The sequence below is a fragment of the Melopsittacus undulatus genome, chromosome 1, assembly GCF_012275295.1.
Source record: "Melopsittacus undulatus isolate bMelUnd1 chromosome 1, bMelUnd1.mat.Z, whole genome shotgun sequence".
NCBI classification, from domain to species: Eukaryota; Metazoa; Chordata; class Aves; order Psittaciformes; family Psittaculidae; genus Melopsittacus; species Melopsittacus undulatus.
This window is the reverse complement of record NC_047527.1, coordinates 135,846,502-135,863,027: the sequence shown is the minus strand read 5'-3', so window position 1 is coordinate 135,863,027 and position 16,526 is coordinate 135,846,502. Positions and strand designations below refer to the sequence as shown.

Here is a 16,526-nt window from a genome sequence, read left to right as displayed (position 1 = left end):
TCAGATGTTTAGAAACAATTCAGTCAGTGCCAGGTTAGCTCTTCTTTTCTTTGGTGCTTAAAACATTGCAGTGTATACTTTTATTAGTTAGAATAAAACTTTCATCTAAGTTCCAGCGCACTAATTTTGCAGAAGCAATAAATTGTACCTTACTAACTTTACGAAAACAGAAAGGTTGAAAAGTACTGATATTTTGAGTATTTCATAGCTAAATTCTGTCACAGGTAACTAAGCAAAATGTTGTGAGACCGAGTTGTTCTGCAGGTTTGACAACTGTTTTTTTCCTCCCTCCCCTACTGACTGTAATGTTAATTAGAGTGACTTTTGAACACTTGGAGTGTTTGTACTGCATGTCACGTATTTTACTTGAAGGAAAGAGGATTTTCTTTTTCCTGTCATTTAATATACAAATTAAGGGTGACCTGTCTTAAATTGCAGGCTGCCCTTTTTGGAATTTATGTGAGATATTATTTATTTATTCCATAAGGCAGTTTATTATCAAAATAACTTAAGATGTTACCAGTTTTGTTTAAATACCTTTTTTTTAAAGGGCTTTTAAAGAGATACAAATGACAAAGATAATTTTTTCTTTCAAGGTTAGTCAAATCTCATTACTTTTAATTTTGTTAAAATGTATCTTTATTGAACAGTCGTTTTCCTTCCAGTAGAACTATTTAGCCCATGCTTGCAGAAAGAAAGACAGTATCTGAGTGCTGTACTTTTAGTTTGCAACATTTATTAACTTCACTCACTGGGAAAGTTTTTATATGTCCATACAACATAGATAGTATTTTTTTCCCTCTTATTTCTGCGTGGTTGGGTTACTCTACTTCTTTGGCTGCTAAGACCATGTCACCCAGCACGGGGTACTGGTCACAGGACACTATTTGTGAGTTTGCACTGTGTGATTTGTAATTCATTTACGGTCACTATTTAAAAGTTGAAAAATCCTTTTATGCAAAACTTTGTGACCTGCTGACTTGTGAGTAGTCAGTGTTGAACAGCTTGTTTTAACTGGGAAGAGCCACTAGTTCCTAAATTATATGAAGAGTTGAAGGTGTGTTTAACAATCAGTTTGAAAGTGTTTTGATGTTACACTGGAATATTGCCAGTGTGATGGTGTATGCTGTATTTTTCTTAACATTTGTAACCTCTATTGAAAGTCTGGGGTTTTTTTCCTCTTCGAGAGAAAATGCTATCTGTGTGTGGGTGAAGGTCCTCAAGAATATAAATATGCCCAATATGTCCATTATTTCCAAAATCTCAACCTGTGATGGTCTGAATGGCTGCACATTTTTTTACCCCTGGTTATGAAGTAAGTAATTTTGAAAATGACATATTCAGGATACACAAAGCTTAGGTAATCGTCTAAGTGTGTATCAAGAGCACCACAGCAACTCACTTAGAATTGAGGTAATGAGATTGCAAAGCAGAACAGAGTGTACCCTAGAACTGGAAAAGCTCTTCCTGGCATTTACAAGCAGAGCAGAATTTCAGTTCCAAAGAGTGGCATCATTCTGACTTCCTCAAGAGAAAATCTTCAGTAAGAATATCTCTGACTGGTACCTAAGAAATTCCAACAGTTACATACTGACTTCAAAATGAACAGGTATCTCTAAAGTTTTGGAATAGGAGCATATTATGTGCATTGAAATATGTGTCTTGAAATTTCTGACCAGCTGTGCAAAGCAGTTCAGAAGCACTAGCTGTTAGAATTAGAGCCAGCTCCCAAACCTTTCCCAGGAAATCTCCTTCCCTACCTCTGCTGTCAGCTTCCCAGGAGCTGTGCAGCATCTGATAGATACAGCAAGCAATGACTCCTATTCGTCCAGATTTGTGCCTAAAAAGGCAGCAGAGAGACTTGGTAGCCTCATCTGCAGAGTCAGTGTTTGGCCAGGTAGCTCACCCTTACTACCAGGTTCAGTGGATCTATAAGGACCATAAGACTAGGAAGCGAGAGTGTTTCTGTTTGTCACAGCTTTTCATTAATCCTTTGGGTAACTTTTGAGCAAAGCAATTATTTTCTGTTTTCTCTTCTGCTTTATTACAGATCATTAAAAAGCTCATAGAAAGGAAACAAGCTCAGATACGAAAAGTTTATCCTGGCCTTTCTTGCTTCAAAGATGGAGTACGGCAGATTCCCATAGAAAGCATTCCTGGAATTAGTATGTATCAATCACTTTTGATGTAGAACAGAATCAGAATAGCCAAAGAAAGGTCCAAGACTAGAAATACTAGTGTAGTCACATATTTCTTTTTGATTAAAATGTAATTGTTTTGGTCTGGTGATTTGATTTCTCTAAAGATTGTTCTGTTTCCATTACAATTGCTGTCTGAGATTTCCTCTGCACATCCCAGATGGATCCACTTCTATGTAGATGTGTGTAATTTTATTTATATGTGATTCTTCTTTGATTTGTATCACAGAGTAGTCAGCAGTTTTCCTCTGGCACCACTGTTACGCCCTACACTCCTGTACAAGAATGAGTTTTATGCTAAACATGGACTTACAAAACAGAATTAAAACAAGTATCATCTTTTGGAGGATTTTTCTCAACTGTGCTTTTCTGCCATGTATTCTCTCTCTAGAGAGTCAAATTGGATAAATTTGATGTTGTTAATCTTTACTGAGTTTGTGGTAAAATATGTATTGAGTTAATGAAAAAGGATGTGTTTCATGTAAGAATATTTTAGAATCTTCCCAGCAGTCTGGAGGAAGAGGCATTTAGGAAATTGAATGGGGCTGCAGGCTAGATGGTTGTGTCATTTATTAGGAGTAGCTTTTATTAAAACAAACCCATTTTACTGCAGCAGTGCTGAAATGGGTTATCTTTTTAGAGCTGCAATAACTCAGTTAATGTTTTGACCTACTGTAGTTCCCATGTAATGTCTCATGTTGTTGGTGTACAGGAGAAACTGGCTGGAAACCAAGTGGAAAAGAGAGAGGGTAAGTGCTGTACTAAGTAAAATGATGAAGCAGTTTGGAGATTCCTTTGAAAAATGTCTTTAAATAATGTCAATTGATATTTCCTTTGATCCACTGAAAACCAGATAAATAATCCTCATGGGATGAGTTCTTAAGTGCTTTTTTTTTGTTTGTTTGTTTTGTTTGGAGTTGCTTTTAGGTAGGATGGACATCACAGGAATCTAGAAGGGATCTAAACTAATCTTTCTGTCTTCATATTTTCTTTCAAGTAAGGAGCCCAAGGATCCAGATCAACTCTACAGCACATTAAAAACCATCCTGCAGCAGGTGAAGGTGAGTGCTAGTTCTAATTTATCTTCTGCAAAGATTTTAAAATGATTTACAATATAGAGTTTCCATATTAGATACCTTACTTTTTTCTTTACCAAAGAGCCACCAAAGCGCTTGGCCCTTCATGGAACCTGTGAAGAGAACTGAAGCTCCTGGATATTATGAAGTTATAAGGTTTCCCATGGGTAATGACATTAACATTTTTTAAGTATAGAGTTTAAAAATCTTTATGGCTAGAGACATAGCAGATAAAATGTAATCTGATTGTTTTATATTGAGATATATATTATTTGCAGCTGAATAGCTTTCAGCTCTGAAGTGCCAAGAGTACAATGCTGTGGTTTTAAATTTATGACTGCTTTGTGACCTTTGTAGCTATATATATATATAGCGTATACATGTGAAATCTTAGTATGCTCCAGAGAGCTTTTAAACAGTGCAGTCAGCTAGAAACTTTTGGGACTGAGCTAGCTTATGTGAGTTGTACAAATATGTTCTTGTGTGTGGTAACTGGTCATTGCAGATCCTGCTGGTATGTTAAAGGCAAACTTTCAGAAACACCTGACCATTTGAATTGCTTTGAAATACAGATTTAAGCCTTCTAAATCATAGACAGAAAGCCTGTTCAGAAGTACCAGGATTTTCTTATTAAGTCTTAACAGTTTGCTTCAATTTAAGTTTAGGAAAACGCTTCATGCAACTGATTGTAAGATAACTTTTACATTCATATTTTAGATCTGCCTAAGTTGCACAAGGTGGTAAGGTGGTTTGTCTACTTATTTATTGTTGTTTTTAAATCATGCAGCTGTTGTTTATATAGGATTACTTGCAAAGGGAAGTACACAACTGCTAATAACATTTTTCTTCTCTTTTGATTGCTGGGTCATATGATCTCAGTGATGATTCTGTGCTGTTCTAAACAGATGGTTTGATTTGTTTTGCAGCAGATTTAAAATTGAATCCTGCTACTCCGTTGTTTATGCAGTTCTCACCTCCATCTTGCTAATTACAGTTTCTGTACCTTTTAATGTTATTAGAGAATGAAATAAAAGTTCATTGCAGGCTACTATCAGTCAGTTTCTCAGAGAATGAAAGTGTTTGTTCCTGTTGCTTTGCACCTACTCTGTGTTTACCAATTTGGCTTAATGATTTTTTTTTTATATTCAACTTCTTCTTTCCGAATAGCAAATTCATGTGTATTTTATAAAACAGCAGCTGGCTTCCTGTATCTCTGACACAAATGTATTTTCTACCAATGAAAAAAATAATATTGACACCCTACTGTGGTAGAGTTTTCTCTGTCTCCTTTTCTGAGCAGAAGCTAGATCTAGAGATCTAGATGGCTGTTTAATCTGAACAGTGATTACAAAGAACTTTCTGCCTGGATTGGCAAACCCTAAATAGTAATGTTTCTTGTCCTTTCCTAGCTCAGATGTATCACAGTGGAGACATGGGCAGCAGTTCTCATTTTAGGACTAAGCTGGAGCCACTAGTTTAGTTTTTATGCTGTGTTTTTCAGCTAAGGAACCCACCACAACTAAACCACTTCCTGATTCATGGTCAACTGCTTTCTGTCTGCTCTCACTGCCAGCATGCTGATTCTGCACAAAAACTGCTCAGACATGATTTCAATTAAGAAAAAACATCATTGGCTTTTGTTATGCTATCGCATACAAGATACATTTGTCTTTATGTTTGCATACAGACTAAATCGTACAATATTAGAGAGGTATGGCTGTAGGGTTTTCTGGCTATCGTCTATGGTCAGTTCTCACGTATAAATACTTTCCCCCCTGTTTTAAGTGCTCTTTCAGCTGCTTATTTTCAGGAAACACTGCTGGGGTGTTTTGAGTTTTTTTGAGTTTTTTTCCCACCTGCTGAATTGCTCAGTGGCAGGTGGAGCCAAACTTTCACTGGAGTTAGAGAACAACTTAGCTGACCAGCTGGGCAATGTTTGCTTTAGGGTGAGCTGAACAGCTTTCTCACTTGAGTGCTATGATTAGACTATGGATATCTAGTTTAAATGTAGGCACCTGAATTTCAGACTCAGTGGGAACTGAATGAGCCTTTGCTTTTGCAAGGTACTGTGCAACACCAGTGAATGGCAATTTATGTATAATTGAAAGAGGTATTTGAGAGCATCTATCAAACTTTTCTTAAATAACCCACTCTTCTCAGTTTGACAGGGTTTTTCTCTATTCTATCGAAGTTAAAACTCCATTAAAAAAACCCCAAACCAATAAGAATAAATTCCTCAAAACCAAACCAAAACAAAAATACCTGCAACCACATTTTTAAATCTTAATTTTTAAGACTTAGGTCCTTGTGTTGGAAGTCTTTGGTCTCTGCTGTCCTTGCAATACTTGTTGTCAGTAAGTTGTCTTCATTTCAGTTGTTTCTGTTATGGCTTCACGAAGGTGCTACTGAAGCCTGGCTCAAGTATTGCAAAAAAAAAAATATAGAGTCTCTGAGGTGAGAAAAGCCAAGGCATCCAGCACACCTCCCACTACTTCTATTCCTGTACTCCCGCCTAGAACACTTGTGATGTTGCCAAACTTTTAAACGCCTGATGAGAGTTACTAGGAAGGCAGCCGTGTGTAGAACACTGAGGTGCTTCATGTGTTTTCTGGATGACTAATTTTAGTATAAAGGAAAACATTTCTTAAAGAATGTTCTGCAAGCAAAAGTTTTGTACAATGCTTTGTGTTCTTACATAACTCTTAACAAGGGATACATAACTATAAAGTTTGCAAGTGTAATTAAAATGTATGTAGAGCATGAATCAAATTTAATCTTTTCTCATAGCTGCAAGTACTGCTTGTAGTACAGACAGATATCTCATCTCTGCTGTGTTCACACAGAAGTGAGGGCTTTACATTAACATACATGGTTTGTGATGTTTGAATTCTTTGCTAATAAACTCTTAAGGCCTCCTCCAGCAAAGCTGGAGCAGTTAGTGGAGAGCTAGGGACTCCTAAGACCCACTGAAAACTTATGATGCTTTAATCTTTTAAAGAAATAAATAAACTCTACACACAGTCATTCTTACAGTGAAATAATGCTTAGTTCCAGGGGCTCAGCTGCTGTTGAAGCTAAAAAAAAAGGGACTGTGCCTTAGATGAAGGCAATTAGGAATTCCACATCCTAGCTTTGCCAGTTCATGTTAAATAGCAAAGCAGTCTAAAGGGATATTGCATACCAAAAGTATTTGAGTCAAATGCTGTTAATCTATTTTTCTTCTGTACAGATCTCAAAACAATGAGTGAGCGACTCAAGAATAGGTACTACGTGTCTAAGAAATTATTCATGGCTGACTTGCAGCGAGTCTTTACAAATTGCAGAGAGTACAACCCCCCTGAGAGTGAATACTACAAATGTGCCAATATACTGGAGAAATTCTTCTACACAAAAATTAAAGAAGCTGGATTAATTGACAAGTGACACTGTCTTTTCTACAACCACATAGTGTGCCTACTTTATGGGCAAGGGAAGCCGTTCTATATCTGCATTGTGAGACTCAAAGGTTTCAAGAAACTTCTGTTTAATACTTAGCACTTTTAAAAACCCTCTTAGTTTTGCAAACATGTATTATACCGAAGTTACAAAAATTATTTTATTAAAATACTTTATAATGTATTTAATTACAAAAAATTTGTTTTGTGTGCCGATTACCATATGTTCATAATAAGTTTATCAGTGACAGCCTCAGAAACCCCACAAAACATGTGGGAAATTGCACATGTTTGGGAATATGAAGAAAATTCCCAGACAACAGATGTTATAGCTTACCTAATGCAGTACCTATTTGATAAAGTTTTATTATTTTTTTTTCAGGAAAAAAAAGAAAATAGTAAGGGAAAACAACAATTTGGGGGGTTCTGAAACACTTGTTTCTTTATAGAATCTTTTTATAAGATATTATTTTTTAAAAGAAACACTCAGCTGGTTGAAAAGCTGTGAGAAAAGAACAGCCAGTTCTGGAAAAGGACTGCCTGTAAGCTTTGATAGATGCAAGTTTTTCTATTAATTTGGGGTTTTGATAAATATTTTACCTGTAAGTTGTAATCTCATAACCACTATTAAAAACAACAACAAAAAAAATCTGGCTAGGTGTGTAATGTCATAGTGACTTGGCTTATGCAGGACATAAGTATCTAAAAGACCTTCAGAGAATCCGATTTGCATATCCTAGTCAATGTCAGTTGGCTTAGTGGAGTTAAGGTTTTGCTGTACTTCATGACCCACCCTATTTACTACTCTTCACTGATAAACTCTTTGGGTTATTTAGCAGAAGTGAGACTATTAGAAGAGGTCAACATATGACAGCTTCTAGCTCATATACTTGGCTCTGTGGTAAACTGGATTTTCTACCAAGCTTTATTGTAAATGCTTATTAAATGTGATTATTTAGACCCAGGAACATATTAACATTTTACAACTCATGTTAGTATATCTTCAAAATAAGCACTTACATATATACTTTGCTGCTTACACTACATTTAAGAGGTACACCTAACTTCCTAATGGAGATCAGTACAGGCCAAAAAGCTGTCACTTGATATTTTCTAATCAGAGTTTGTAACTGTAAATTATAACTGCTTTTGTGAAAAACAGATTCAACTTTTGTTCTTGCTGTTTTATATTTACAGATGTTACACTGGTAAAAGTCAATAGCTGTAAGACTGAATAAAACCCAATCCTATGCTGTGTCAAAGAATATATTCCTGCAAAATGCCTGTGCAATGTTAAATCACAACATGATTCTGCAAATAGATATCAGGAATAACCTGGAAGTAGTAAATGTGGTACACGAGGTATTCAGAATGTTAACACTAGACTTACCATAGTGTTTTGTATGAGATTAGTCTGACCTGCATTTGGATCTGTAACAAAGGTACAGTGAGCATTGTTTTTCTTTTAATAGCCAGTACTGGATGCTGTAATCCTGTTTTGTAGATTGGGCCTACAGATGCACCTGTTAAGCTTGGTATCCTGTGAACTTTTGTTATTTTCAGAGTAGATTTTCTTATTGTCTTTCAATCAGATCGTCTCTTCTATATTGACACATTTGTTTTCTAATTTAAGAATTAATATTTTCATAGATACTGTGCAATAAAGTTACATTAGGATATGTGGTTTTGCAAATGCTTTAACAGCTGATGAACTTTACATTTGTAAAATTAATATATTGTACTGGTACAGAATAGTTTTAAATTATATATGTACAAAACCCTACTTATTTTGGTCTTTTTTCATTACTTAATTCTGGCATTACAACTACAACACTGTTAAGCAGAGCTGATACTTCAGCATGGAGAGCTGTGGCTATTCCAGCTAGCACTCCCATCTCTGTGCTAACAGAGCTAGGTGTTGTTACTCCCATCTCCTCAATATCTCAAACAATACTTTGACCTGTTCAGTACTTGATTTTTAACCTCAAAGTGTGCTCATGCTGTTTTCTCATGTTTGTCTAGTAGTCCTTCATTTATTCACAAACCAGTTTACACGGGAGCACACTGCAGACACACTGCTTTCACCATGTTATTCAGAAGGTACACTTCTTTTACGTATCCTAAACAAACCTGCAGATGTCTAATACCTAACGGACAATTAGACACTGAAGATTTATTTCCTCCCCCATCCACTAAGATTAAGTTCTGTGCCACATCATGTAAAAGCGTACACTGTTCAGAGGGTAGCAAACAGTGGTCTAAAGTGGCTTAGACATTTTTTTGAGACTGCTAAGAAGCAGTTCAGACTACTCAAGACTTTGTTCTGCAGCTGCAATGGAACTGCCATTCTTCAAGCTTGGTGGCTTGGCGTGGCTTTGTGAAGATTTGGGAAGGGCTTTACCCATGCTTACTACAAGCACGATGACCAAGACTTGTCTGTGTGGACAGGCGAGGGTCAAAATGGCAGGTGACAAGGTGCATGGGAAGCTGCAGATCCAACCTTGCATGGGGGCAGACCAGCGCATGGGTCGCTCAGGATTGTGAAGGAGATGACAATGCTGGTCAGACATTTCCTGATTGCCTAAGCATCCTTTTTTCCAACCAGACCCCCATATCCCACATGCCCTTGGTCATCAAGCTTAATCCAAAAACCCCCAAGCCAGATGCACCTTACCCTGTGTGAGGCTGCGCTGCTGTCACCTTGTTTGTTTTTCTGTCCCTGAAATGTAGCTGTTATAAATTCATTTGCTGAAAGTAAAGAGCACCTAAAGTTAAATGACTGTGACCAAGTTCCTATAGTACTAAGAAGTATGGGAACACCCAGAGCTAGAGTTTTAGGATACAAATGGAAGGTTAAGTTTCAGTTCCAACATCTAAAGGCTAGTACTGTGAAAAAAATATTTTTCAAACTCTCAGTAGCTGAAGCTTTTATTATGAAGTTCCATAAAACCAATTTACCCTCACCCAAAGTAGAGCAATGTTCACTGACCTTCACAGTTGACCAGATAGGCACAAAGTTAGTAACACTTCTAAACAGCAGTACCAAGTAACCCTAAGTTGCTACTTGAGAGAGCTCCAGCTGCGTAATTGAATTTCAACTGACAAAGCTTATGGCACAGAAGATGGGGAAGGAGCACAGTAGTTTGGAGCATGCATATGGATGACATTGCTATACTTGAAGCAGACACAGAAATTGCTAAAAGAACACCAGCCATCGCAGATGTGTTTACAATGACCGAAACATTTATTAGAAACCTCAATATGAAATTACAACCATTACAACCAATTACAAGAAGAGCTGTATGAATACTTATAAACACAATTACCCCCCCCCACCCCAAACAACAAAAAACCAAAACCCCAAAACATTTGATCTTAAGTGTCTAAACAAGCAAGGTATAAGTTACAAAATTATAACATAAATTACAAATTTACATAAGAAACTGCCTTCTTGCAAAAGGGTTTGAATGGAATCACCTTAGTTACAAAGGTAGCCTTGTGTCTTCTATATCATGAAAAAGTCACTGGAGCGAAACCAGCCCCCCTTAATTTTATAGCCTTAGCATTAAGACACATAGAAATAATGGCATATTCATGCAAAATATTGTGCAACAATTTCCTGGATATTTCCTTTCTTCATGGAACCAGCATGGTTCTGCTATTGTGACTGCAAATATCAATGACAGCCAACAAATTTCTCACTGTATTTCACCACAGTTTTTTTCCTGTGGGGAAGGCGCTTGGCATTATTTTTCTGCTTGAAAATTGGAGAATTCAGGAAATTTGTGTCTGTGAATGGATCCCCTCTTCTGAGTTTCCTAAAAAAAAAAAAAAGAAAAAATTTGAGTTTTGTTCCAAACATCACTTAACACACATGAACTATTTCATCTTACTAACATTAGACCTCTCCTTGAATGGCTTCTTAAGAATTTCTTTCTAATATTCAAACTACCCCCTCAAATCCTCCATTTGATGGAATATTATGAGCATTTTATACCAAACTGGAAAGTAAGACACCTACCCTCCAATACTTGGTTCTTTATAGCACACAGTAACAGTACAGCTTCGCTTGCGTTTTGGAGATCGTGGTCCTTCACCTCCTGGGTCAACAGCTGCATTCCCAGTGCTGGGGAGCAATGAAGTGGTATTGGTAACATCACGGAGATGACCATGAGATGGCTCTGAAGGCTGCCCTGGGATGAAATTAGACACACAACAATTCAGGCAAGCTAGCTTAAAAGAGAACATCAGTGAACACACTAGATGTGAAGTAACTTTCAGCTGTAACTATTATCTTCACGTTGTATTTAAAAATACGTAAGAGGATCAACAATTTCTGGATTTCAGTTTGGAAAAATAAGTTAACACTAAGCAGTGTCCAGCAAAGTGTGATGTATTGGTACACTTATCTCATTTTATACTTCGTTCTCCCCTCTTTTGTCCTCAGCTTTAGTACATCATTAAGCACATCTAAAATACAGTATTGATTTATTGTTGACCAATTGCTTATAAAAGACATGTCTTTAACTCCAATCTGCTGAGAGAAAAGAAAGCTAAATAATTACTCTAATGATTTCTGTAACATTAATCTGTTGGTATTAAAAAAAAAAACCACCCTAAAATAGAAGTCTAAATCCCTTAAAGAATGTTATCTATCAAGAAAACAAAACCAATTACAGAACATTTGCTATACTTACTAATAGACTTGTCACTTGACTTAGGGCTTTCAGTCTCTTTTTCATTCTGCAGTTTCTGCTCACGCTGTGCCAAACATCTTTTAGACCTTGGCCGTGCATGGACTGGTGATGTACCTATCTTGTCCACCGAACTTCTCCTTCTTTTTGATTTACCCTTGTACGGCTCATAGATGCTGTCATCTGAATCTTCCTCAATATCACTTGACTCAGTGGTGTTGGTTTCAGATAAGTCATTTTCATCATCCACACCAGTATCTGTGTCATTCACCTTATTTTGTCGAAAAGGTGTAAGATGGACACTCTCTTCCAAATGAAAGTCATAAGCATCACTGAAGCCACCCAAGAAATCCAGCTTTTTCTTGGAAGCCTCTTTACCCTGTCTTTGTTTTGGTGTTTGTCTGGAAGTTTTAGGCTTTTCCAGTTTTGCCTTCTGATGCTTCTCTTTCCTAACTTGAGAGTCTTCTCTGTTTTTACACTCATGTTGTTTAAGATCAGAATTACTGTTTAAGTGGGACTGTGCAGTTTCAGAATCTGTCGTCCTCAACACCAGCTCTGAACCTACCTCATTTTCATTCAACTGAGGAATATCTAAATTTCTGCTTTCTACAGCACACAACTCTAGACTTTCCTCAAGTCTAACTTCATCCAGTTCAGGAAGCTTTTTTGTTGAAGCAGGTGCTTCTGAATGGTTCAGTACACTAGTATGTTTTTTGTAATTTCTCAACTTCACGAAGCAATTCCTAATAGAGGCATTTTTTGGTAAGAGGTTACCAAGTCCATCCTCTCTGCTTGAAGAAGTATTTTCCAGCTCTGACTCTATGATGTCCAGATGAAAATCAGATGTTTGTCCTTGCAATTGAAGAGAAAGTCATGTGAAAGTTAAATAGTAGTAACCTGTTAAGTGTCATGCAAGTTCTGAACCTCACAGAAATTAAGACTATTCTTAGAGTTTTCCCCATTGATATGTATAAACTAGTATTTGGCAATCAAGGTAAGTTCTGTTTAATACAGCTTCCAGACAGGAAGCAGTTAAGTATACTACATTAGGATTTTCCTCTAAGCTGTTCCATTTGGAAAGGTTATCTATGGGTCATTTATTTTCTGAGTGTTTTGCTTTGTTAACAGTTGTTGATTTCATAAATGATACTAAATGACTAAATATGACTTTACTCTGTTGAACTGTTTGGTATATAATGAAACTATATTGCAGGTATATAGAAGACAAAACATTTTCAATTCTCCCCGCCCCCATTTTACTAGGCATCTTCATTCAAAATTTGCCAACATTAATACCTAACCTTTATGATAATAAGTGGAAAAATACTTGAGTTACCCCAAAAGCATTAATTATTTTTTAAACTTACACATTTTTTTCCTGATTTAGAATACAGCAGTGGCTGGTATTTTGATATAGTTACCTTTGTCTGGAACTAGGTTGTTTGAGGAAATGGCATTGTCAGATTCCTCACGGGTCTCTGACACAGAAGGAATGAGCTCATTTTTATGGCTATCAGCCTCCATCCCACTCGGAAGTACTTGGTCATCCCCATCAGCACACTGTAGATGTTTTCTAGAGAAAATACCAAAAGGCAGTATTTACCAAATAGCAATGTATTTTATCACAACACAACTGCTTTGTTGCATTAGAGTTCTTCCTTTTTTTCCAGTCAGAAAATTAAGCTTACTGATACAAGATACTTACACTGAGTGTATCGGCCCTGCGACACTGGAACCGTTTTCAAGAGCTGAAGAAAGCACTCTCCCATTCTGTCAACAAAATAAATCTTAATGTGACTAAAGAGATGAAAAAAGCTTGCATGATATACAAGTTTTAGTCAACAGCCAGGTTACCCAAAGAAGGGCCAAAGAGGCCCTTGACTGCTTCTCTTTCTGGCTGTGTAAACACAAAGTAGTGTGGGATCTCACATATTCAGCTCCTGCAAGTCATCACCAGCCTAATCATACAGACAGTGGACTGAGGAAAGACTGTAAGGACAGTACAGAGAACAAGACATAAACCCATAGAAAAACAGGGTGCCCATTTACCGTGTAGCAGAGCATCAGTCCCACTAACATCTACTACATATGCCCACATTGTGGACCACATGTCATACTGGGACCTGTGGGAGAAATTGTACCTCCAAACTAAGCTTAAGTCTCAAAAATTATGAGCATCTATGTTGGAAGTAATAAGGGGAGAAGAATTAACATAAATCCTGCCTCTCTAGAGCAGAAGGTACTTACTACACCCATGGAACACAGATCCTTTGCTGGGCCAAGGAGATTAATTGAGTCCAGTAAATTCTGAGAAACTCTTGAAATTATCTTATTCAAGGCTTGCAGTTGATTCTAACAAACAAAAGAAGGAAAATAATGCTGTTATTGTCATACTCTAGTACCAACTACCAATGAAAGAACGTATCAAATTATGAGTTGACTAAATTAGTGCAGATTTTGATGTTCAGCTTCACTACAGCATAAAGTTATTATTAAAAATACCTCAACAAGTCCTTGTGCTTGCTTGAGCCTAAGATGTCTTTGCAATTTAAACATCTGAAGCTTCAGATCTTGATAATCTTTCTTTAAATGAAGGATAGTATCCTGGGCATCCCTCAGTTTCAGCTTTTCTTCTTGCAAAGCCTGAGCTAGGGCTTTGTTGTTTGCTTGAAGGCTCTTAATTTTCTTGGAGCTGTTGGCTACAACACAAGAGCAAATATTTCAACTTAGTTAAAAAACAAAACCAACCCAAAAAATTGTGAAAACTATTAAGACATCAAGCATCTTACTTGCTACTTTGCCCTTTACGGTGCAGATCTGGTTAATTTTATCCAACCTCATCCATTTCTGATTTTTCTTCTCTTTCATTCGTTCTTTTATACCATCCAGAGTGTCTTTGACAGGCTTTTTCAAGCATTCAGCCATCTTCTCCTTTAAAAATATGAAGGGTGAAGAACTCATGAAGCTAGTGATGCATAACGCTCCCCAGTGCCAAAAGAAAAGGAACAGAGAAACAAGAGTAAAGCTCATAGAACGGTTTGGGTTGGAATGGACCTCAAGATCATCCAGTTGCAACCGTCTGCAACGGGCGGGGACACCTGCCACTAGACCAGGTTGCTCCAAGCCCCGTCCAGCCTAGCCTTGAACGCTGGCAGGCATGGGGCAGCCGCAACCGCCTGGGGCAGCCTGTTCTAGGATCTTACCACCCTCACAGCAGGGAATTTTTAGTGATGTTTTTAAGTCGCAGATACACACATTAGACACCCACAAGCGTTAAAAGCCGCACAGACAAGACCACTTTCAAAACACTTCCTTGCAGCACGGCTACTGCCATTACGGCGATTATCCGACGTGCAAACTGCTCGGTGCCCGCGGCGCAGTCCAGGCCGCAGGCTCTTAACGTTCGCACTGGGGCGGCACGTCGGGTAGTGAAGGGTGAAAAGCGTCCCCAAGGGGCCGGCAGCGGGCCCTGGTTCCTCTAACACTGAACACAGACCCTTACCGACGGCACACCATACCTCCTCAGAGAAACGTATCCACGCCAGGCACGTCTCTCGCACGGCCGCGGCTGCCCGAGCCCCGGGCGGAGGCGATACCGCCGCAGCGGCAGCCGACTCCGCCCCGGTGCCCACCGCAGAGCCCCGGCTCTCCTCACCAACAACCTCAGACGGGCGCGCTCGGCCTCGGAGTACAGGAAGCAGCAGAACAGCCCTGACTTCAGTCAGCCGGTTGGCGTTCCTCCACCAACGTTCCAAACCGGCCGCCGCGCTCTCCTATTGGTCAGACGTGATGCCGTACGTACACTACGGCAACCACGCCCTCCCATTGGTCGGACGTGATGCCGTACGTAGACCACGGCAGCCGCGTCCTCCCATTGGTCGGACTGGACTCCCTGCGCGCAGTGCTATCTGCTCCTTCTGCCTAGCCTGTCTCCTTTGAGCGGTGGTGGAGGCTTCAGCTGCGCCTTGCTTGGGGTGGCAGCGGTGGGTGGGTTGTGGAGGTGGTTGTGGTCATTAGTCTGCCTACCGGCTGCCCTGGAACCCTCAAGTCTCCGTTCAGGTCCCCCACTGAGGTATGGCTCAGGGCTGACGCGCCTGATGGGGACCCCGCCGTGGCTTTCTCGGCAGGACTCACGCCCCGGGTCCTGTGTTCACCTGGACTGCCTCAGCTGCCATGGTGGGAAGACACAGAGGCAGAACTATGGCAGCAAAACTAGGACATGAGTCATTTACCTTAAGTGTTTTATAGCAGTAGTTTGTAGCAGCAGTAGTGAGATGAGCCTTACCTAGTCATTCTGGACCATGTTGCTTTTGAGCTGCTCTTTTGCTGTTGCAACTTTAAGTAAAAGTAATACAGGAGCTGTAGAGATACTTGAAGACACTTATTTTATGAAGGAAACCATTCCCAGTTGTCACTGATAAGATGGGAGCTCTTGCTCTGCCACGTTTGTGGGTCGCCAGGCCATGAAGTGGACAGCCCTGGCCATGAGGGAAGTCAAGTCTTGAGGCTGGCATTTGTCTCCCTGGTTTTCTTGGGTTATGTATCTTTTGTAACAACTGTAATTGATTAGTATATGCTAATACCTGTGCATACTGACTATGGAGTGCTGAGCTTCGGTAAAACACTGCTTTATCATGGGAGAAATAAGAATCAGCTAAACAATATCTTACTAGATAGGAGAATAAATGGTGTGCTTGTGTGAAATACGAATCCACTTCTATAAACAAGATAACAAGGTTTTATTAAGGGACAAAGTCAATAAAGCAAAAGCAAACAGCGCTGGGCGCGTGACCGTAGCCAGAGGTGCAAGTCATTAGTATTTGTTAACAGATTTATATACTTTCACAATTCCATTAGTCACATACATATTCATATAGGCAGGGAACATTATAATTAGGTCCAGTAATTTATTATCATAAGTCTCCTCCTCTTGGCATCTGTGCACTGCTCTTCAATAATTGTGGGCGGGGGTCTTGAGGATGAAGTAATCAGTCTTCCTCATGTGAGTAGGGGTCTTCAAGATGAAGTAAGCAGTCTTCCTCGCAGTGTGCTTTTCACCTTTGGCCCAGTTGGACGCCTCAGTAATTACACAACTCACTAAAACCAGACATATCTGTAGTTATT

At 38.9% G+C, this 16,526-nt stretch overlaps 2 protein-coding genes across 2 annotated transcripts in view; one reads left to right on the top strand and one right to left on the bottom strand.

The window, feature by feature from the left end:
• Positions 1–8,491, top strand: part of KAT2B (lysine acetyltransferase 2B) — a 45,830-nt gene extending 37,339 nt beyond the window's left edge. The window contains exons 14-18 of the mRNA XM_034062865.1: positions 2,051–2,165; positions 2,911–2,947; positions 3,196–3,259; positions 3,357–3,441; positions 6,504–8,491. Of these exons, the coding sequence (XP_033918756.1) occupies positions 2,051–2,165; positions 2,911–2,947; positions 3,196–3,259; positions 3,357–3,441; positions 6,504–6,697 (495 nt within the window). The 3' untranslated portion in view covers positions 6,698–8,491. The remainder of the gene's footprint in view (positions 1–2,050; positions 2,166–2,910; positions 2,948–3,195; positions 3,260–3,356; positions 3,442–6,503) is intronic.
• A 1,583-nt stretch (positions 8,492–10,074) lies between these two features.
• SGO1 (shugoshin 1) lies at positions 10,075–15,117 on the bottom strand. Its single transcript, XM_005143296.3, has 9 exons — positions 14,921–15,117; positions 14,192–14,333; positions 13,905–14,101; positions 13,650–13,754; positions 13,108–13,172; positions 12,824–12,975; positions 11,406–12,254; positions 10,730–10,901; positions 10,075–10,526 (listed from the first exon to the last, which is right to left on the bottom strand). Exons 2-9 carry the CDS (start codon positions 14,325–14,327, stop codon positions 10,385–10,387), a joined length of 1,818 nt encoding a protein of 605 aa, XP_005143353.2. The 5' UTR covers positions 14,328–14,333; positions 14,921–15,117; the 3' UTR covers positions 10,075–10,384.
• Positions 15,118–16,526: the final 1,409 nt, after the last annotated feature.